This window comes from Arvicola amphibius, chromosome 4, assembly GCF_903992535.2.
Source record: "Arvicola amphibius chromosome 4, mArvAmp1.2, whole genome shotgun sequence".
NCBI lineage: Eukaryota > Metazoa > Chordata > Mammalia > Rodentia > Cricetidae > Arvicola > Arvicola amphibius.
Genome location: NC_052050.1, coordinates 38,094,555 through 38,116,035, shown reverse-complemented (window position 1 = coordinate 38,116,035; position 21,481 = coordinate 38,094,555). Strand labels below are relative to the sequence as shown.

Genomic DNA, 21,481 nt, shown 5'->3' with positions numbered 1-21,481 from the left:
TGGGTCCGGGTTACTTCACTCAATATGACGTTTTCTAGATCCATCCATTTGCCCGCAAATTTTAATATGCCATTACTTTTTCTGCTGTATAGTATTCATTATGTAAATATACCACATTTTCCTTTTCCATTCTTTGATTGAGGGGCATTTAAGGTTGTTTCCAGGTTCTGGCTATGACAAATAATGCTTGCTATGAACATAGTTGAGCACATGTCTTTATGGTTTGATTGAGCATCCTTTGGGTATCTACCCAAAAGTGGTATTGCTTGGTCTTCAGGTAGGTTGTTTCCTAATTTTCTGAAAAGTTGCCTACTAATTTTCAAAGTGACTGTATCAGTTTGCACTCCCACCAGCAATGGAGGAGTGTTCCCTTTGCCCATATCCTCTCCAAATAAGCTGTCATCAGTGTTTTTAATCTTGGCCATTCTGACAGGTGTAAGGTGGAATCTCAGAGTTGTTTTGATTTGCACTTCTCTGATGGCTAAGGCTGTTGAGCATTTCCTTAAGTGTCTTTCAGCCATTTTAGATTCATCTGTTGAGAGTTCTCTGTTTAGGTATGTAAGCTCCCCTTTTATTTAAAATTGGTTTATTTGTTCTTTTGATGACCAATTTCTTGAGTTCTTTGTATATTTTGGAGATCAGACCTCTGTCTGACGTGGGGTTGGTGAAGATCTTTTCCCATCCTGTAGGCTGTCATTCTGTCTTGTTGACCGTGTCCTTTGTTTTACAGTAGGTTCTCAGTTTCAGGAGGTCCCATTTATTAGTATCCCACTGTTTCTCTCAGTGTCTGTGCTGCTGGGGTTTTATTTAGGAAGGGGTCTCCTGTGCCAATGCATTCAAGTGTACTTCCCACTTTCTCTTCTTTGAGGTTCAGTGTGGCTGGCTTTATGTTGAGGTCTTTGATTCATTGGACTTGAGTTTTGTGCATGATGATAGATATGGATCTATTTTCATTCTTCTACATGTTGATATCCAGTTACGCCAGCACCATTTGTTGAATATGCTTTCTTTTTTCCATTTTATATTGTTTCCTTCCCTGTCAAAGATCGATGTTTGTAGGTGTATGGATGAATATGTGTCTTTTATTTGGTTCCGTTGGTCCTCCTGTCTGTTTCTATGCCAATACCAGGCTAATTTCAGCATCGTTATTTTCATTGCAAGTAGGCAGCATTGCAGACACCTCAGAAGTTAAATTTACAATTTGCATCAGACCTGGGACTCTAGCAACCATAAACAACCCCTGATTTCTTTTAGGAAAATGGTCAAATTTAAGTAGATTTAATACATTATGTACCAGTTAGTTGGAGGTCTTCCTTATATTCAACTTAAAATGAATTATTTTTCTTTTTAAGAAATAGAATTTCAGGGCTTCAGATAAGTTCAAGGTCAAAATCAATTTAGAGAAATAGCTTAGGAAGACCAAAATAGGTTTACTTATTTTGACACTAGGTGTATGAGTGTTTGCTGCTTGTATATGACCACACCCATGCCTTAGTCTCTCTCAAGACGGAAGAATATAATGGGTCCCCGGAACTGGAGGTAGAGATGGTTGTGAGCTACCATGTGGGTGCTGGGACTAGAACTCAGTTTCTCTGAAAGAGAAGCAGTGCTTTTCACTGCTGAGACATCGCTATAGACCCTAACATGGACCCTTTAAAAATCAACAGTGCAGGGCTGGAGAGATGGCTCAGAGGTTAAGAGCACTGACTATTCTTCCAGAGGTCCTGAGTTCAATTCCCAGCAACCACATGGTGGCTCACAACCATCTGTAATGAGATCTGGTGCCCTTCTCTAGTCTGTGGACCCACATGCAGACCGAACACTATATACATAATAAATAAATAAATCTTTTAAAAAAATTAACAGTGCATAAACGTATTTGTGTGTAGATGTGGGGCGGGTGGCCATGCACCACAGCCCATGTGGGGGTCAGAGGACAAGTTACAGGAGTCAGTCTTCTCTTTCCAGCACTGATCCCTGGGACTGGAACTCAGGTCCTCAGGCGACATAGCAGAGACCTTCGCCCACTGGGCCGTCTCACCGTCCCCACACTTCATTCATCCGTTGATGGTTTTCTAATTTGCCTGACATCCTGACCCTTCAGTCAAGCAGTCAGCGCTGCTACTCCACCACCCTTTCCCAGCCCACCTCTCCTCCCCACACCATTACAGCCTCCTCTACGCGCTTTCCTGCTTTCTAGATTCCTAGATTAACCAGCTCCCATCCAGTCCCTCAGAGGCTGTCATTAAATAGATAGCTAATTCTCTGCTAATGAACCTCCCATAAGTCCCCACAACCTTGATAGTACATCAGTCTCCAAGGTCAACCGTGTTGTCCCTTGACCTACTCTCATGAATTGATCCTTGATCTTGCCTCCTTTTCCAAGTGTCTCTAATGCACCTCAGACCCAGGGCTGTTTGTGGGTGGTGGCCGAGTGGAAGGGTGCCCTCTAGACCAGTTACTTGAACAGGCTGTCTCAAGGGCAGTGTTCAGGCTGTGATGCTAGCATGTCCTCTCACTTACTTGGTCTTCAAAGCTCTAAGCCACAGTTCTGAAAACCACAACCCCAAGTAATCAAAACATCTAAAACATCAGGTTAGAAATACTATTTTGGAAAAATAATAAGAGTTATTAAAAAAGGCATTGGTGATAGTCTTCAAATGATTATTTATTTTAGAAACATAAAAATGGCAGAACATTTTGATGGCATCCAAATTTTGATAAGTATAACTTCCCAGATATAACAATGAAGATTCATCAAAGAAAGATGCATGCAGAATTGTATTTAGAAACACACAGATATAAGAGAATATTAGATGACAGATAAATTAGATTTTAAAAATAAATTGAGTTGATTAAGAAATACATGAAAACAGAAAACACGACTTAGAATGACTGGCATCTCTGAGCGTCCAGCCCATAGCCCTGTCATACAAATTCTCATCATGGTCAACCTGCCTTTTGATGAGCACCATCAAAAGTCACAACAGGTACCACTGCATATATAATCACCCCTAGGGGCCAAATGTTGAGAAATTGTATCCTTCACAAATGAAGATGTACAGCAAGGACATCACTTCCTTTATGAAGGAAACACCAACATTTCAAATGCACAATACTCGCATATAAACTCAATGCTGTAAACACCTCCACAGGTGTTATTGTACAGCACAGACCAATACTACAATTCGAATATAAAACATATGTACTTCGAACCATAAAAAACAGTATCAGTTTCTTAAAACCATATCATCAAAACTTCAAAAGGGAACAATGTTATAAATAAAGAGAAATGAGGCACATGCTATAGTCCCATAGAGAGTACTAGCATGTCCTAATTCCTGACACTTGTTGGCCTTTTGAAGCCTTACATCAACAGATACACTGTTTTCTTAAGACACAATATACAATTGTGTTTCTTTTCTACACATCTTTGAGCTTTTCGGAAACCTCCCGTATTTACTATTTGCTGCTGTGAGCTGTGTCCATTTACTTTCTGCAAACCCTGTGCCTTGCCTCTGGGATTTGGGACATGTGGAAAGTTCTTCCTAGGGTTGTCACATACAATCACCAATTTAACAGCAATAGCACACACAGCTGAGCAGCAGCACTGACCAAATGTTGCCTTACAATGCTTTCTTCATCATTGTCTTCACAATCTTCTCTAGGGAGAGTGTCTCCCATGATTAGAGTCCCCATGCATTTCCTCAGCAAGAAGGATGGCTATGCAGATTGGGACAATTTCTGGCCTTTTAATTATTTTCTTATGTATTTATTTTGAGGCACGGTCTTTGTTCACACCCACGGCAGTCCTGAAACTCTCCGTGTAGACTAAGATGACCAGCCTCATTCTAAGAACTGGAATGAAAAGCAGGAGGCACATCCCTTGGCTTAGGGATGCATTTTTAAAGCACTGCTTTACCATTGTCTTCTTCAACGGCCAATCCCTTTCCCAGAATTTCATTTCTATTTTTGTTAAGTTATCCAAAAACGTATTTTCCATTTTTTAACAGAATGAAAGAATATTATCACCTACAAAACGTGAACTATCATGGCACCAAAGTCCATTTTCTATGACAGGCAGTTTCAAACATGAGTTAGGACAATCCTCGAAAAGTAAAGTACGTAAATCTATGTGTTTACAATTTCATAGGCAAACTGATCACTACAGTTTAACCTTGGTACACTAGTCCTAAGACTTTAACAAGAGCTTTCTCTAAGTCCCTTACTGTCTTGGTTGTCAGATAAGAATACTCTCTGGGGTAACTTATTACCGAGCTTGAATCATATAGAGACTCTGCCCTAAGGCCCAAGTACGTTATCTTTATCGCAATACCTATTTTCTCAGTGAAACGGCCAAGATTGACCAGATTCTGCTTTAAAGTTAGTGCAGTTTGTTTACAATCGTTCTTTAACTTAGCACCCAGAACCCTCAGAACAGAGCTGTCGCCTTCCAGCTCCCTCTCTCCCCAGACAAAGCTATGCAGGGTCAGGAGACTGTCCTGGGAAATATGAAGCACATCCAAGATGACTTCCTGCTTCTTCTGCAAGCCCAGACTTAAAGCCAAACTCGTAGAGATGATCAGCGTTCCTTGACGAAGTGAGCCCAGCTCTGTACGAAGTAATTGCTCATATCGTTCATGCTCTGAGCACAGCTCCATGCGGAGGCCTTCTGGAGAGCATGTCACCTTTCTAGACAGCACTAGAAAAATAAATAAACATACCAAATTATAAAACAAAAATGTCATGAATGTCCTATGTGAGCTATGACCAAGCAGCTGGTAAGTCCCACACTTTGCATCACAACCCAGAAGGTGAACACACAAGACACCAAACAATAATTCAAGAACAGAGGGGCAGCAGCGCAAGGGGGACTTAGACACTCAGACTCTGCAAAGAGAGAGCTTTGGAAGCGGCTGAACACTCACATTCCCGCCTTTTCCATAACATGGTGTATCAGGAGCCTGCTCTGGTACTCAGTGAATGAGAAGAGTCAGGGGAGCAAAGACAGACCTAGTGCTGAAGGCAGGAAAGTCAGGCATCAGGAAGCACCAAAGAGGAGATGAGACAGGAGGAGAGCAAGGAGCCACAGGATGGCTCCACAGAGCAGAGGAGGGAGCAGGGCACATTTCCAGAGCTCCAGGGATGGGGAGAGGATGGATGCCTCAGAGGAGAACAAAAGGTAGGCTAGTCTTCCATGTGAGCACAGACTGGCGATCACCGCCATAGGGTAAATCCATAGTTCTTGAAAACCTGTTTTCAAGTACAGGAGTTTGAAGGGACACTGTCACCTTCTACCTGTCAGGTTGACATGGGAGAGGAAGTTCATTTTGTCTGTCCTCCTATGTCAGAATGTTAAATGTAGCCAGATGCTATCTATAGTTGTGTGTGTGTGTCTATGTGTGTGGTGTGTGTGTGTGTGTTCTGGTGCCGGCAGGGTGATATGGGGTGGTTAATGTTTGAGACAAAGTTATTCTAGGGACCTGAAAGGGACCTGACAGCAAATATCAATTCCAGTGCAGAAAGCCTGGAGACAGATTTCAGCACAGAGACCTGCTGACGCAAGGAGGCCTGAACACAGTCACAGCCACCAACCTAGGAAGCCACAGTGACACTACCTGGAAGGTGGGCACTCTGTTGCTGGGCTTCTGGAATGTCAGTAGCAAAGCAGCTACAGGGACACGGTGGAGGGCTGCTTGATTGAAGGGTCTGCTTATATTTTTGCTTGAAGAAACCTGAGAAGACAGAAAAAGTAATTTTAAATTTCTCACAGGTCATACTGTTCACTAACTAGTGCAATGTGTTTTAACAGTCCAAGTTGAACTGTGTTTTCCTAAGAGAAAATAGGGTTAGATATTGAGGTTAGATTTTGAGGTCAAATGCAATTTGCAAAATTAAGTTTTGATGATGGTGAAGTTCTCAACAGTACACTTACAGAAAAGATAACTGCAAAAAGCACACTAATAGTTCCTGAATGTATGTGTTAACAACCAAGTGGGTCTGTTTTACTTTGTACTAAGTGAAATTTAGACAGATATCCCATAGACCATGCTGGTGCAAACCCACAATGTGGACCTTGGGCCACAAGTGCCCCACCACGCCCAGTTTATGAGTTTACGAACCAGAGCGATTGAAGCCAGGGCTTCACGGATGCTAGGCAACCACTCTATCACCTCAGATATGTCCCCAGGTTTGGTTTCTTTTTAAAGCTGGGAAAGGAGTGGGTTTGTGCAGTGATGGGGAAGCTCACACTGTGAGACTGCAGAAGTTTCCCGTGTTCATGTCAGCTGGGCATTCCCAGTCTAAGGGAGTTAAAAGGCCAGCATTTTTTCCTTCTGAGAAAAACTCAGGGCTCTATTTTGTATACAAATGTGAGAAGGAGGAAGTTTTAAGGCAGAGGCACAAATGGCAATAAAGAGGCAAAAACAAACAAAAACAAAACGAAGGAGCAGATTAGATGGTGGGGTTTGTGAACTGAACACAGGTTACCACAGGACCCGGGGTAATGGAGACGATCCATGGTGGGCGAACACATCAAAATGCCCAAACAAAGAGACATTCCCATTGCATTACTTGATTTTCTAATGCATTTGTCACTGTTAGTGAAGGATGAGGGACACAGAAAGTTGACCCTGAGAAATGGGATCAGTGCAGTGGGAGCCTGGGGTGAGCTACAGGAGCCTTCACAGTAGGAGGGATTTGGACAGACAAGCTGGTTATAGGCTGAAAGAGGAAAGGAGAACTCGATAGGCAACTCTGGGTGGGTGTGCAGAAATTCAGGAAGCAGATAGGATAGAGTCCATGAGAGGCTCTGCTGATCAACTTTCTGATGAAAACGGACACTCCAGTGAGGCTAGGACTGGAGAAACTTTCAGGATTCTGTTGCAAAGAGTTGAGCTGTGTTTTGCCCACGGCCTGAGTCTTGGCAGGGATTTCAGCTTAACCCACTGTGGGAGTTGACAAGACCCTTGAAGGGAATTATGAGGCCTGGCTCCCTTCCTCTTCCTGATTCATCCTGGCCACTGGAAAAGCAGGCTGTGTCACACTTGATCATTGTGAAGGAAATAGCTCATAGCCTTACTGAAAGCAGCTAACATCCTTTCCGTAGGGAATCTAAGTGGGCAGAGGAAACAGGAGGTTGTGAGTTCTGAATAGTATCTAGTAGAGAACAGTAAATGAGGAGTTTGATGTTGCCCAGGCCCCAGATAGCAATCTTCCAACCCCCTGAGCCAATTAGAAAGTGATTGTTAATCCCCCTTCTCCAACCTGGTCTGCCATCCATCTGGAGCTTGACCCATTCCTCAGTGGTAAACCTCTTCACACAGCTGCCTTCCACGTGCCAGGACTCGGGCGCTTCAGTGAACACGGCACAGCAGAATCTCTCCACTCTGAGTGCACACACATATGAGCACACGGCTCCTGGTCTGAGGACTGGGATGAATTTGCATGTGTACTTTATCTTCTCCTGCTCCTCACAGAAGTGAGTGACAGGCAGCTGTCTGATGCATGTCTCTATTTCACTCTCTAGATGCACAAGATCGCTCTTCTCTGCTTCAAAACCAATTACTTGCTGGTTTTCTCCATCTAAACCAATGAACAAATATCCCCCATCAGTGTTTGCGAATGCAGACACAGTTTTAGGGAGAATCTCTAAAATCATTTCTTCAGTCTTTTCTTTAGGGGACATTTTAACTTCTGCATTACTGGATTTAGTGAAAGAGAATGTCTCCTTGTAGGTCAACTTTTCTCTGTTAAAAAATGTGTGTAGACTTCCGTGCTGTAACTCATCAGAGTCACATGATCCAGGCAAGCTCTGTCTTGAACGTGATCTCCCTGCAGAGTCTTTCTTGGCTTTGAGGAACTGCACTGCATCAGGACCTTTCAGTTCATCTGAAGTTGACAAGTTTCTCACATAAAAGTTGGTTTTCAAGGTGAGGACACGCTGACCAGAGACATCCGTGATCCATGGTTTCACAAAAATTAAAAAGTACCCTTTGTTCTGCATGCAGTATAGGTATTTATGAGTAAATGGAAGAATTTTATGAAAAGAATCTTCCAAATCCAGTCCTATTCCATCTCTGTTGAAGCTGTAATTTGAATTCTTAATGCGAGCCTTGACCACGCCCCCTCCAGAATTCAGCAGAGCACACACAGCCTGTGAGGTACTGTGGGCCTCTCTCCTTCTCAGTTGTGGATCTTTCATTGTCTTCCGATTCTTCTCTCCCAGTGTGATTTCTCCTACAGACAGAACCAGTTCGGCATAGTCGGTGTCCTGGTCAACGCTGACGCTCATTTTCTGAGCGCTTGCTCTCTTTCCCAGGTGAAATCCTTTCCTGTAAAACAGACGCAGCCATTAGAGCAGGAGCCAACCGGTGGGAGCCAGCTCTGCTTTACAGAGCACAGCCCAGCCGCCTGAGCTGCTCTGGGTGCCTCAGTGTGAAGGTCGGACCTGAAGTTTTGTTTATGGGTTGTTTTACAAATTCTGAACTGACTACAGTAACTTGTGAACTTGGTAAATTTTCTTGTCTTTTTAAAAAAGTATTTATTTATTTATTTATTTATTTATTTATTTATTTATTTATTTATTATGTATACAATATTGTGTCTGTGTGTATACCCGAAGGCCAGAAGAGGGCACCTCATTACAGATGGTTGTGAGCCACCATGTGGTTGCTGGGAATTGAACTCAGGACCTTTGGAAGAGCAGGCAATGCTCTTAACCGCTGAGCCATCTCTCCAGCCCCCAAACTTCTCTTCTAGTTGTTTTAAACTAATAAACTTCTTTCTGTATATTCATCATTCATGGCCGTGTTATATAAGGGACATTTAGAAATTTTAGTCTATTTTACTACTTTATGCATATGTGTTATTGGCCTGCATGTATGTATGTGCACCACAGATGTGCCTGGTGCCCATGGAGGTCAGGAAAGTGTGTTGCATTCCTCAGGATTGAAGTTGGTGGTTGTGAGCCCCCATATGAGTGCTGGGAATCTGCCCCGTGTCCTCTGTAAGAACAAGTGCTCTTAAGCATTGAGCCAGCTCTCCAGCCCCAAGGTGAATGCTGCACACTGAGAATATTCTCCTGTCTGACCTTTCTTTGATGTCCCCTATGTCCACTTAAATAATTTCACATCTTCTTTCAAGTCTTATACACACTCATGATTTTATGGATGTATAATCTATAATCTCTAGGAAACACAACTGAGAGGAGATGTCTGAGATGTGTCTCTCTAGGACTGGTTTGATTCACTGAGTGTGAGCATGTCCCATGGTCCATTCCCCACAGTGGTTGGGATGACACTCAGGGCTTTGCATTTGTGAGGTGAGCATTCTCCATGGGCCACACCACAGCCCTTCCTTCCTTTAATGCAGGCGTTCCCCACTCTCCATCTCCCTCCTGGTGTGATTTCTAGGCTCTGGGGTCTTGATTTTTTCTTTTCATTGTCTCGGGACTTTTATTTCTAATCCTGTGAAGTCTTTGTGCCATTGTTTAGGAGTGCTCTGTTCTGTCCTAGGACTCTGAGCTTCTGACTTTCCTTCTGGGCTGCTTCCTACTTTCTTCCCACCATGACAAATCAGTTAGTACACATACCTTGAGCCTTTCAAATGTCCTGAGCTGGCAGGCAGTCTTCTCTGGAGACCATTTCCTGAGAGTTGACCAGAGGCCTCTGTGAGTGTCTGTGGATTCACACCTTTCACCGACATTGGGCTGTTTGCAGGCATTGTTTCTTTCAATAACTTCTCAAATGCTTTTTGACACTTTCTGCTTTCTGGGGACAAAAACTGTGTCAGTCTTTGTGATAGTAATCCACATAATGTTGGGCTCTGGGTTTTTTGTTTGTTTATATGTCTGTTTTCAGTTCCTCATGTAGGTTATTTGATCACATTGTGAACCCCGAAACTGCATTACTTACTGGAAAAACCTGTTTCTCATTGTGATGTGACTCAACCCTAGCACACACCTTTAATCCAAGAGTTTTCTGCTTGAATCTTGTAAACAGGAATAAATAAAATCAACCATAGTTCAAGAGGTGGAGCAAGCAACCCCTTGATAAGGAAAAAAATCCATAGATAGTAAGAGGATGAAAGAAGAGAGAGAGACGCAGAGAAAGTAGAAGGGAGGGACATTCATTTGGAGGAGTTGTAATTGACAGTATAGCAAACTCCTTTTTTGAGATGTTGATAGAAGAGGAAGCAGTTGGGTGCTTCCTCTGCCTCTCTAAGCTAGTAGACTTTCACCCCAGCATCTGACTCCCAAGTCTGTATCAGTAAAATTGAATGATTAGTTAAAAGCAGCAGTTCCTTTTGATGTCCCCTGACTTAGTGGTTTTATTGTTTTTTTCTTCAGTTTACAGGTTTGTTTTTCTGTCTACTCAGTCTGGTATTGGGCATTTCCAAATATTTTAAAAAATTCAATTAGTGTAGTCTTGAAAACTGTTTGGTTCCTTTATCATTCATTTAATTAGTGACTTTATATTCTAAAGTGGCCATCCTGGTCTCCGTCTTTCCTTGGAGTAGTTCTCAGAATCCCAGCCAGGGCAACTCCACTGTGGAATGGAGCTTCTCTTCCCTGCTCTACGTGACAGACGACAGGAGCACACAATGTCCTTCCATACCAGGACAGTATTCCTGATGTCAGCAGAATCCAACAGGGCTGGACACATGGCTTAGTGGTTTAGAGCACTGACTGCTCTTCCAGAGGACCCATGTTCAATTCCCACCATGCACAGATGATGTGGGATTCCCCTCTGTATGTTGTGAAGACTTTTTTTTTATTACCATTGGTTAATTTAAAAAAAAAAACTGCTTTGGACCTATGGCAGGGCAGGAGGGAGCAAGGCTGGAATTCCAAGCAGAGAGAGAGAGGAGAAAAGAAGGAAAAGTCAGGGAGATGCCATGTAGCTGTCAAAGGAGACAGATGCCAGAGCTTTATCCGGTAAGCCACAGCCTTGTGCCAATACACAGAATAATAGAAATGGGTTACTTTAAGATGTAAGAGTTAGTTAATAAGAAGCCCAAGCTAACAGGCCAAGCAGTGTTTTAATTAATATAGTTTCTGTGTGATTATTTTGGGTCAGAGCGGCTGGGAAATGAACTGAGCAGTCTCAGCCTACACACATGGTACCTCATATATGTGGTGCAAACAAGTGCATGCAGGCAAAACACCAATACATACAAAAAATAGTTTAAGAGTTGTTTTAAACACAACTTTCCCTTGATGATTATCTACTTGAATTACTACTACACTCAACCTTGGCCTGAAGAGCTTCCCTCTGCAGTGGTCAGTGGTTAATACAGAGACTCATCGCTGTTCAAATGCTGGGAAGAATTGGCTCCTGAGTTCCCTTCCTTAAATGTAACAAAAATATGGCCCACCCTGTCAAGCTCGGGGACCAGTGCAGAAAACAGCACATGAAGAATGTCGGGGCTGAGAGCTGGAGGCTGGAGAAATGGGTCGTGTTGTAGAGAACTTGCTGCTCTTCTAGAGGACTCAGGTTTGCCACACTGCACCGAGTGGCAGTGCCCTACCATCTGCAGCCCCAGGGTCTGGGATAACGATCCTCTCCTGACCTCTGTGGGCACCAAGCACACACACACACACACACACACACACAAACACAACGATAAATAAATCCATTAAGATATTGTAAAAGCAAGGGGGTGGGGTGGAATATGGAGACTTGTGCTGTCTTCTGAACCTGACGAGGACTCTGTACTCATGAACTCCCCATACTGTCAGTGCAGGCACCAGACCAAGCCAACAAAGCCACACCGTGTCCAGCAGGCAGCACTCACTGGACTCAGGGGGTCACAGTTGATTAATTAATAAGAGAGAGAAGATAAGGCAGGAAAGTGTTAGCAATGGAGAAAGGGAGGGAAGGTGCATATGATCAGGATACATTGTTACACACATGAAATTATCCAAGAATAAAGAAAAGATGTTCTATTAAAGACAATAAAATAAAAAACCACAGCAGTTACTCTCCTGGGTATATGACGTAAAGAATCTAAGTCTCTAAGTCATCATTTAGTTACACACACACACACACACACACACACACACACACACACACGTGTGTGTGTGTCACCTTCCTCTGCACAGCAGCCGAGCTGCTGAATCAAAGAGCCTGTCAGCAGGTGAGTGCATGAGGAACACATGGCCGGCGGTGCACAATCCAGCCAACTACATCCTCACTCTGTACTGAGGGTTTATTCAGCCATAGGGATGAATGAAGTGCATCGTTGCAGGAAAACGGATGGAGCTGAGGAGTGTGATAAGTGAAGTGATACAGAAAGACAGACATCGCGTGTTTACTCTCACACGCAGAATAAAGCCTCTAAAAGGTATTAAAGTACAAGGGCGGGAAGAGGAGCAGGAGGGGAGAGGGAGAAGAGAGAGTAAAGAGGGGTTCCCATGACCAAAGGACATCTCGTGGGTGACACTGTCAGATTGAAGCCCCTTATTCAGTAAAACGAATACCAATCAATAAGAGAGATGCTCCTGTGAAGGGAAAACATCACCACCACCAACAAATCAATTTTCTCAGCCTAACTTTCAGTCTGAGGTGTTTAGAACTGCAGCTGCTTTGCTGTACTGACACTAGGGGGCACTCTCACACAAAATGACAGCAAAGGCAGCCTTGGACAAGGGGAGCTGCAGAGATGTGGGAGATAAGGTGGGGCATTTCAGTGTCTTGGCCAATGGCAAATAAATGCAACTCTCCAAGCCTGTCCCTGTTGTGGGCTAACCCCCACTGAGCTCATCTGACATCAGGGAACCGAGTTTGCTTGAGTCACTTGTGCTGGCATGGCAAACAAATGCAACTCTCCAAGCCTGTCCCTGTTGTGGGCTAACCCCCACTGAGCTCATCTGACTTCAGGGAACCGAGTTTGCCTGAGTCACTTGTGCTGTCCTTGGAGCTCGGTGTGGATGCTCGGGATTCTTTTATGCCCTGGAGATTTTTAGCTCTCTGAACATGTTTGAGTGTGCTTTGTGTGTGTATGATAGCTTAAATTTTTTGAATGTTTTTTCCCGTTGTGTTTGTCTGTGAATCACTAATGTCCCTGGTATCTTTGGCAGTCAGAAGATGACATTAGGACATCTGACTTGGAGTTACAAATGGTTGTGAGCTGCCCTGTGCGTGCTAGGAACAGGTCTTCTCGAAGAGCAGCCAGTGCTCTGAATTGCTGAGCCGTCTATCCTTGTCAGTCTTTCTCCATCCTTCCTTTCTTCTTTCACTAACATAAATGCCGTGTATTCGGAGTGCAGAATACCCATATGAGATATGTACATATTATGGGATGGTTAAATTAAGTTAATTAACCTGTGGATTGTTTGATACAAATATGATAAAACTGTCATTTTTGTGTGAAGAACACTAAACACCTACTTCTAGAGTTAGGTCTGGTGGTGCATCCTATAATCCCGCTCCCCAGGAGGCTGAGGCAGAAACTGCACAACTTCAAAGTCAAGCTTGGAATGCAGAGCGAGTTCAAGGTCAGCCTGAGTAACTTTAGCGAAACTCCCTCTCCAAATGAAAAGTGGTCAGAGGACTGGAGATAGGGCTCAAAAGCAGAGCAGTAGCCCAGCATGTCCTCGGCCCTGCCTTCAACCCTCTGCACCACAAATACGAAGTCTAATTTTGGTAGCTTTCCAGGTAGAACAAACTACCGTTTGCTGTAGGCACCCTGTTCTGCACTGCTCCTCTTACATAAAAGACGGTTGCTAGCCTTTCAGCGTGCGAGCCCATTCCCTGCTCACTGCCACCCTAACTTCTCCTGTCATCTCAGTTTCTTTAGATTCCTTATGTAAGTGAATTCATACAGGATTCCCCTTCAGTGCCTGGCTTATTATAGAGAACGTATTGTCATTCACGTTCTTCCATGTGCTCACAAGTGACTATATTTCCCTCCTTTTAAGGCTCCATATCAGTCCGCTGTACGTGTACTACATATTCTGTGCTTCTCATCCATCCATGATTTCATATTTTGACTTTTTCAAAAAATGCAGCAACAGCCAGGGACTTGCAGCAGTCTCTCTGCCATAATGATCTCATTTCCCCGGACAAACCTAGTGGTGTCTCTCACTAGTTGACCTGCCACTGTGTTCTCCAAGTTATCCATTCTAATTCATACCCTCACCCACGCTGTGCTGGGATCTCTTTACTCCACATCTGTGACAACATTTCTCTTTCATCTTTCTGGTAACCGTCACTGCAGAATCAGGAGCTGGAGACACAGGCTCCATAGGTAAGAGCACCTGCTGCTCTTGCAGAAGACTCAAGTTCCATACATGCACATAAAATAAATTAGTTTTACAAAAAGTCAGGATGCTGAAGGATAGCTCAGCAGTTAAAGCACTGGCTGCTCCCCCAGAGGTCCTGGTTCAGTTCCTAGCACCCACGTGGTGACTCACAGCCTTCTGTAACTCCAGTTCCAGGGAATCTGTCACCCTCTTTATCTCTACGGAGCAACAGGCACACAAATGGTGTACATACATAATGAAGACAATAAATAATAATAATTAGTATCAAATGATAATTATAATTATAAAATAAAACCATTATAATTATAATATAAATATAATAATAATTAAAATAAATTACCCAGTCATTGTGACAAGAATAAATCATATTTCACTGTTCTTCTTGTACCTCCTCAAAGATTATGACTTTAAATTTTTGCCAAGTGTCTCTTTGGCATTTGTGAATCTGCGTTGAATGTTTCCCCTAGCCTCTATCCAGCCGTGGACTCCTGAACGGATGGGGTCCTGGGGTTTCTCCTCTTTCAGCACCCCAGCTGTGGGGTCTGAAACTTATCTTTTTAGCCCATTTTTAGCTGAAGTGTATCTTTAGTGTGAGTTCCAATTTCATTCTTCTCTGTGTAGAGATCTTTCCTCTGTTTCTGGTTGTAGGGTTAGTTCTCTAAGAGGATGGAGCATCAATAGGGGACTCTGGAGAGCTACACAAACCCCTCTTCCCCTGCCTCACCAGCCAGACTTAGACCAAGCACAATTCAGCACCCCTAATCCTTCCCTATCCCCAAATAGAGGGAAGCATTTGCTCTCACCAAACTCCTGCAGCATCCAGGTCCCCAGAAGTCTGTGCTTTGGGAGAAGAGGCTGTGGAGATGCCAAGGATCCAAAGATTCTAGACGAGACAGAATCTATCCAGGATTTACAGGAAATGGTGGGTTGTTGAACCATCAACCCTTATTCATCCCAGAATAGACAGGACCTGCTCTTGGGGTGAGGACAGAAAGAGAAATACAATGAGTCTGCAGGATGCTGGTGTGAACCTGGCTCACCTTACCTTGTGCTGGAATCTAGTTGCTTGAAGTTCTTTTTGCTCAAGGGAGGGAATTTCACGTTGTGCGACCTCCTCCAGAGCAGGAGCCCTGCAAGGATGAGAGTTCCTTCAGCGCCAAATGTGGCTTCTCCTGGATAAATACGTAACCTTCATGAGTTCTGGTTTTGTTTCCTTGTTGTTGTTATTGTTTCTTTAATGCTTCCATAGAGGGAATAAAACAGTTTTGTTCCTTTGTCTTCCTCCTCTCTCTGCCCAGAGTTACCCGAATTCTGGCATCCAACCTTGTTCCCACCTCAGCCTCCCAAGAAACCATGATCATGGGCACACCCATCACTCTGTTGTTATTTCTAGGGCAGAATTCAATCTGTTAGCATTTGACTTAAGTTTCTGCATTGATGATGTTCTTCTTAGCATCACTGTTGAAAAATGCTAGTGTCAGTTATCAGTAACCTCATGAAAGGAGGAGGAAGGGCTGGGTTGCAGCTCAACGGCAGAGATCTGCCCTGATGTGTGGACCATTCTGGATAGAACACCGTGCAGCACGTCCATTAACCTACAGCTGAAGGAAGCACCGTTTCACCGACATGATGAGCTTTCTTTCCCTCATGGGCGAGTTCATCATGGTTTTGCCATCCTGGCAAAAATCAAAGTAGAAAGTTTGGAATTTCGTTTTGCCTTGCAGTCACGTTTCATTTGCAATTAGTTTGTAAAACAATGATTAGCGGCTTCTGTCAAGACCCTGAAAACTGTGGCTTTTTAAAATGTGTAATTAGATTCACATATGTATGGGTACCTCACATGTGACTGGTGCTCATGGAGTTCTGAAGAGGGATCCCCAGAACTGTAATTAGGGATGTTGGTGAGCCACCATGCTGGGAACTAAACCCAGGTCCTCTGCAAGACCAACAAGCGCTCTGAACCTCAATACCATCCCAGTGCCTGTGAACTGCTCCTAATTTCATATTCATATCAATGCACCAGTGCTTCTTAATATCATGACAGCTGAGATTGGACATGGCTTCCGGATGGTTAGAGTAATATATGTGAGGATTGGGTGTAATCATAACTGAGGCAGGAGAATACTAATCATATCACTATTTTTATATTTATTTATATTTCATTTTTATTTATGTATTTTGAGATGGGATCTTTCTATGTCCACTTGGCTGCCCTCGACCCATCACACTGGCCTCTAACTCACAGAGATCCACCTGCCTGTGCATCCTGAGTGCTGGAATTAAAGGCATGAGTCAACTCTCCTGGGCACAGCTATTGAATTTCATTAGGCCCAAGGGTTCTCTCATAAATATCCTGAAATCTACATGTAGATGTGGTGCAGGGGTATAAAAATTATACTGGGAGGTGGGAATCCTGAGAAGATACACAAAATAATTAAATCACAGAAAACAAAAATAGAATCCTGAAGTAAAACAACCTTGAGGGAAAGAAGTGTGTTTGGACTTCAGGAATCCAATTCAGACTAAACCACGAGGATGCATCTGAATTCATGACTCATTTTACAAGAAGGCAATATTATCTAAGGCTACAAAACCATAGGAACACTAGAGAAATTTCTGGAAGCTGAATTACTAGGTCAAGTGATAAAACTGATTATATTTTATATTCACCATTGGGTTTTCCCCAACAATTTTCTCTTGGGCAGGTGTGTGGGCACACACTCAGCACCTGATAGGACACAGGCCTAGGGTTCCATAGCTATTATAAACCAGCACATTCTTCTATGTTCCCCAAGTACCCCGAGCAAGGAGGAAAACGCTGTCCCAAGATGAGTTCAGACTGGCCATGCATTCAGATAGGTCCCAGGTAAGGAAAGCATTGAGCACCCTGCTGAAAGTTCACAGTCAGGCTGAAGGAAGAAGTCTGGTCTCCCAGCAGATGCACAGCGAGGAAGCCAGATGTGCGTGAGTACTCAAGTTGAAATTGAAAGCTTAACTGTGGCGTTAATGTGATATAACTGTGCAAAAAACACACGGGAAGTTGTGTGTTCTCACTGTGATGAGCATTCTGGCTCACGGGAGAGCTAATGAATATGTGTTACTGCCAGTCAACACCTATTTCTACACAGGAGGGCAGCCCCAGAAGTGAGTCACTTTCCCTAACGCCCTGCCAGAGATCTTCATCTCTATCTAAAAGGCTGCAAGGGGCCAAGCATGGTGTTGGCCTTGGGAGCCTGCTGTGGGCATCCTGAGCTTGAGGCAGGCAGAACACACACTGTGAATCACCGGGCAGCCTGGGGTACACACCAAGACCCTGCCTGCCTCCCTCCCCTCTAAAATACAAAAGCAGACCCACAACCAAACTAAACTGGAACTGAAGCGTCTGCACTACTAAGAAGGCTGCAGCCCCACCCTGCACCCTGCACTGCTGAGCAGTCTCAGTTCCTCATTCCTTACCCGCCCCGCCCCGCCCCGTCCAGCACCCTCTTTATCAGGTCCAGTCCTAAGCCAGCACCCCTGGATCACCAGCCACAATGAAGGGGACAGAAGTCATATCTCACACCGAAGTGCAAAATGACAGTGCCCCGAGATTATTAAAACCCGAGGGTGCTACCATGCAGTCACATTGAGAGGCGCTGTGGGCTAGCCTGGGACAATGACCATCTCAGTTCAAGGGCCCGTCTATGAAAACTGACTATGGTTCATATCCACTACCTTCAGGCACACGGCTGCAACACCGTCCTTAAAAACCAAGGCAGACGCCAGAGCTCACCAATTTCCAAGATTGGTGTAGAGCCCACTCAAGCCCTCGAGCTCTGGGTCTAATTTACCAGGTTCCCTTCTTAAATTGTAGCATTGAGTTTGGGGACATTCTTTCAGGAGGGAACTGGGGTTCAGGGTGTCTAGTCAGCTCTTTTTGGAAGAAAAGAGGGTGACAGTCAGATGTTCTTACTTTCCCACAAATGCAGGATGGTAGGAAAGCAGAAAAAGAGTGGCCAGGAGAGGAAGGACCTGCTTTCTGTGGAACAGAAGCAAACACGCAAGCCTAGACCACGCTGTCTCTTTCTCTCCTAGGTTGGCACTTGCATTTCCCTTCAAAAAGCAAAGTTCCCATCTTCTGAATTACAAAGTTCCATAGGGGCTGATTTCTTTCAGGCTCTAGAGCGTTGCTCCTTCCCTTCCTGGAACCATGTTTCCAACAGGGTCAGGTCTCCAGGAGAATAGGGAACCCTCAAGAGACTCTAGAGTCACACAAGCCTGCCACACACAGCCCTCATGACCTCCCTATTCCTGCCTCACTAGTCAGTCACAGAACGAGCATAATGGGTTCGCTCCCAGCAACTTAAAGCCTCCCCCCCTCCCCAAGAGAGGAAGACATTTGCTCTCACCTCAGCTCCGGTGACTCTGTGCTTTGACAGAAGAGTCTATGAAGATGCCAAGGACTCGAGATTCCTACAAGGAAACCAGGTTGGGTTTACCTGAGAGGGATGAGTTGTGCTGGTGACTCCCCCAGTCCACATCCCCCATGGGTCAGTAAATTGACAGGCCCTGACACTGGGTGGGAAAAGGAAGAGAAAGACAGTGGGGTCAAGGATGCTGCAATGGACCTGGTTCACTTACTCAGTGTCCTGGGAGCTGAGTTCCTTGAAGCCAGAGCAGTGGCAGGCTTCCAGTTGTTTCTCTTGTCCAGAGATGAATGAAGTGTACGTTTAAAAACCTCCCTTGATAACCTTATATACCCAAGGTGTGGTTGCTTGCTGACCTAAAGTGGACTAGCTTTATGTATTAAACTGTGCTGTACTCTGGGACTTTGAGCATTGCGTCACTCCAGGAAGTATGATGGGGAACTTTCAAGCCCTGTGTAATTCTCATACAAATGGATGAAGACAAGAACAAGAACAAACAAAACGCAAACAAACGTGAAAGTGTGCAGAGAACACAGGGACCAGATGGAAGGAGAAGGGCAAAGGGAGGGTAGAAGTTCAGGGGAATTTGTTCCTATATAGTAAATACTGGCATGAAAAAAATTCTAATTTAATTTAGAAAAGAAATGAACTGTTTGTGGTTTCTTAGCAGGAGCGCCAGCCTTCCATCTTTAGCAGCCATCCCAAAGCAGCCTAAGCCCCAGAGCCACAAAGGGCAGGTGCGGGTGGGCTGGGAGGAGGAGAGCAGGGAGTGTCCTGGGGAGAAGGAAGGGGCCTGCAGAGGGCTGCTGTTAGCCCTTAGGCACCTGGCAGGAGCCTTCAGACAGAAACCTGGCCAGCCCAGCATCCTATGGCCACTAAGTCACTACATTGTCTGCATGCCCTATGCCACCCCTTCCCCCCATTTAAAAGATAAGCTCCAGATGTTACCTCTTTCTTCTTCCCCTTGCTCCTCTGAAGAGGCAGGCAGGTAGGCCTTTGCGTCCCTTGCTCTCTATCTCTGTCTCTCTGTCTTTCTGTCTGTCTCTCTGCCTGCCACCCTGTTTCTCTCCCCCCATTCAAGTTGTCCTCTCCCCACCTCCCTCTTCTCTTCTGCCACACCTGTCCCCGGAGGCTGGTCTCTCCCCTTCTCCCCACTTTCCCCCAATCCCTTTCTCCTAATAAAAACCCCTCCACGTGAGCTCCATCGCATGGTGTCTTTCTCACGCCACTTTTAAAATTATAACATTGGCATTGTGTGAAGCTTGGTAGACTACCCTGGCATTTCCCATTACCTACTAGCAATCTGAGACATGTCCAGAACATGCTGTAAAAGTGGCCCCAGTCACCAAGCAAAAAACAGAAAAAACCAAAAACTGCCCTTCACCTCAACTATTGCCAAGACCCTCTTCAGAGTGTGGGCAACAGGAACTGGGGAGTCGACTGCCTTCGGTGAAAATCATTTCTGGTGTGAGTGTGCTGCCGTTTCTAACGCGTGTAAAACTTATCTTTTCCCAAACTCACAGAATTCTTGTAGGTTCCAGGGAGTCGACTAGGATCTACCCAAAGATGTCAGATTCATTTAAGATAAGTATGATCCCCCCCCCCCCCTTTCCCTGGTCTTGTGATGTCCCCTCCCTCAATTACAAGGACCTAAGGAAATTTTTTTTCTCTAAACTTAACTTTTATCTTCTGTCCTGCCAACACCTTCCCCGGTCCAAGCAGTGCCAGATGTTTCCACAGAGCGTGGACAGAAGTGAAACAGCCATGTGCACCAGGATGCCGTGGCCGGCACCCCAGCTTTCTTAGGTCCCCAAGATTTTGACACTCACAAGTCAGCAGGAAGCAGTTTCGAGGACTTGGTGCCCTCTCTTCCTGTCCCCACTTGCCATCCCTAACTCACTTTTTATAACACACAAAGGTAGGAATGTTAGCATTCAGGCACCTGTACTGTCCTCCCCGCCCCCCCCCCCCCACTTTCCTGCTGCTCCTCTGAAGATGCAGGCGGGCCTTTGCCCTTCTCTCTAGCCCTCTCTCTAACTCTTTGCCTCTCTCTCCCTGTCTCTCTGTCTCTGCCTCTCTCCCTCTTTCTCTCTCTGCTTCTCTCTTCTCTACCACTCCTGTCTCCAGAGGCCAGTCTCCCCCTTTCTCCCCTCTGCCTTACCTTTGCTCCAGTAAAAACACCCATGTGAGCTCTGTCACATGGCATCCTTCTCTCGCGTGACACTTTTTAAACTGCAACAGCTGCTACACCAGTGCAAGCAGAGGGCATCCCCCTTAGCACTGCAGGAAAAGACGTCAGAGGCCCTAAGGAGTTTAAAGCCCCTCCTACCGCTTTTTTTTTTTTTTTTTTTAGCTCTTTACCTCAATGAGTAATCTCAGGAAAACACAACCAATTTTGGTTTCTTTATTTTGGGGGTTTTGTTTTATTTTGTTTGTTTGTTTGTTTTGAGGGTGGTGCATACATATTTTACAAAGATTGGGCTTACCCATCCCCTTTAAGCTCTGTCACTTCCAGTGCCCAGAGACCTCAGGTTTGAATACACAGGGACAAAATGCCCAGATTACTAGGGACTCTGTGGGGTTCATTGTTTGGTCTCTGGAGTTCAACCCAAGCCCCATTCTTCTCTCAACTCCCTGCTGGTGCAAGTGCAGCCTAGACTCTCACTGTCAGGACAGGTGGGGGCTGCCTGTGTGAGAAACTGAGCAAGTGTGCTCCAGGCCACTGCTAGGGCAGAGCGGGAAAGAGTCACCAACTCCTCACTTGCTGAATTCTTCGTAATTATATTTGAATCTGTTTCCCATCTTCAAG

The 21,481-nt window shown here is 44.8% G+C and overlaps 1 protein-coding gene across 5 annotated transcripts; it reads right to left on the bottom strand.

Annotated features, from left to right (window-relative positions):
* Positions 1 to 2,699: 2,699 nt before the first annotated feature.
* Positions 2,700 to 20,944, bottom strand: LOC119813579 (schlafen family member 12-like). Of its 5 annotated transcripts, XM_038328951.1 has the most exons (8): positions 18,887 to 19,025; positions 18,655 to 18,718; positions 15,312 to 15,396; positions 15,070 to 15,149; positions 9,593 to 9,770; positions 7,267 to 8,333; positions 5,619 to 5,735; positions 2,700 to 4,702 (listed from the first exon to the last, which is right to left on the bottom strand). In XM_038328951.1, exons 4-8 carry the CDS (start codon positions 15,083 to 15,085, stop codon positions 4,173 to 4,175), a joined length of 1,908 nt encoding a protein of 635 aa, XP_038184879.1. In that variant the 5' UTR covers positions 15,086 to 15,149; positions 15,312 to 15,396; positions 18,655 to 18,718; positions 18,887 to 19,025; the 3' UTR covers positions 2,700 to 4,172. The 5 variants fall into 5 exon arrangements, with proteins under 5 accessions (XP_038184879.1, XP_038184878.1, XP_038184876.1 ...); XM_038328950.1 differs by lacking the exon at positions 18,887 to 19,025 and adding an exon at positions 20,834 to 20,944 and having other exon boundaries at positions 15,070 to 15,438; XM_038328948.1 differs by lacking the exon at positions 18,887 to 19,025 and adding an exon at positions 20,834 to 20,944 and having other exon boundaries at positions 15,070 to 15,396.
* Positions 20,945 to 21,481: the final 537 nt, after the last annotated feature.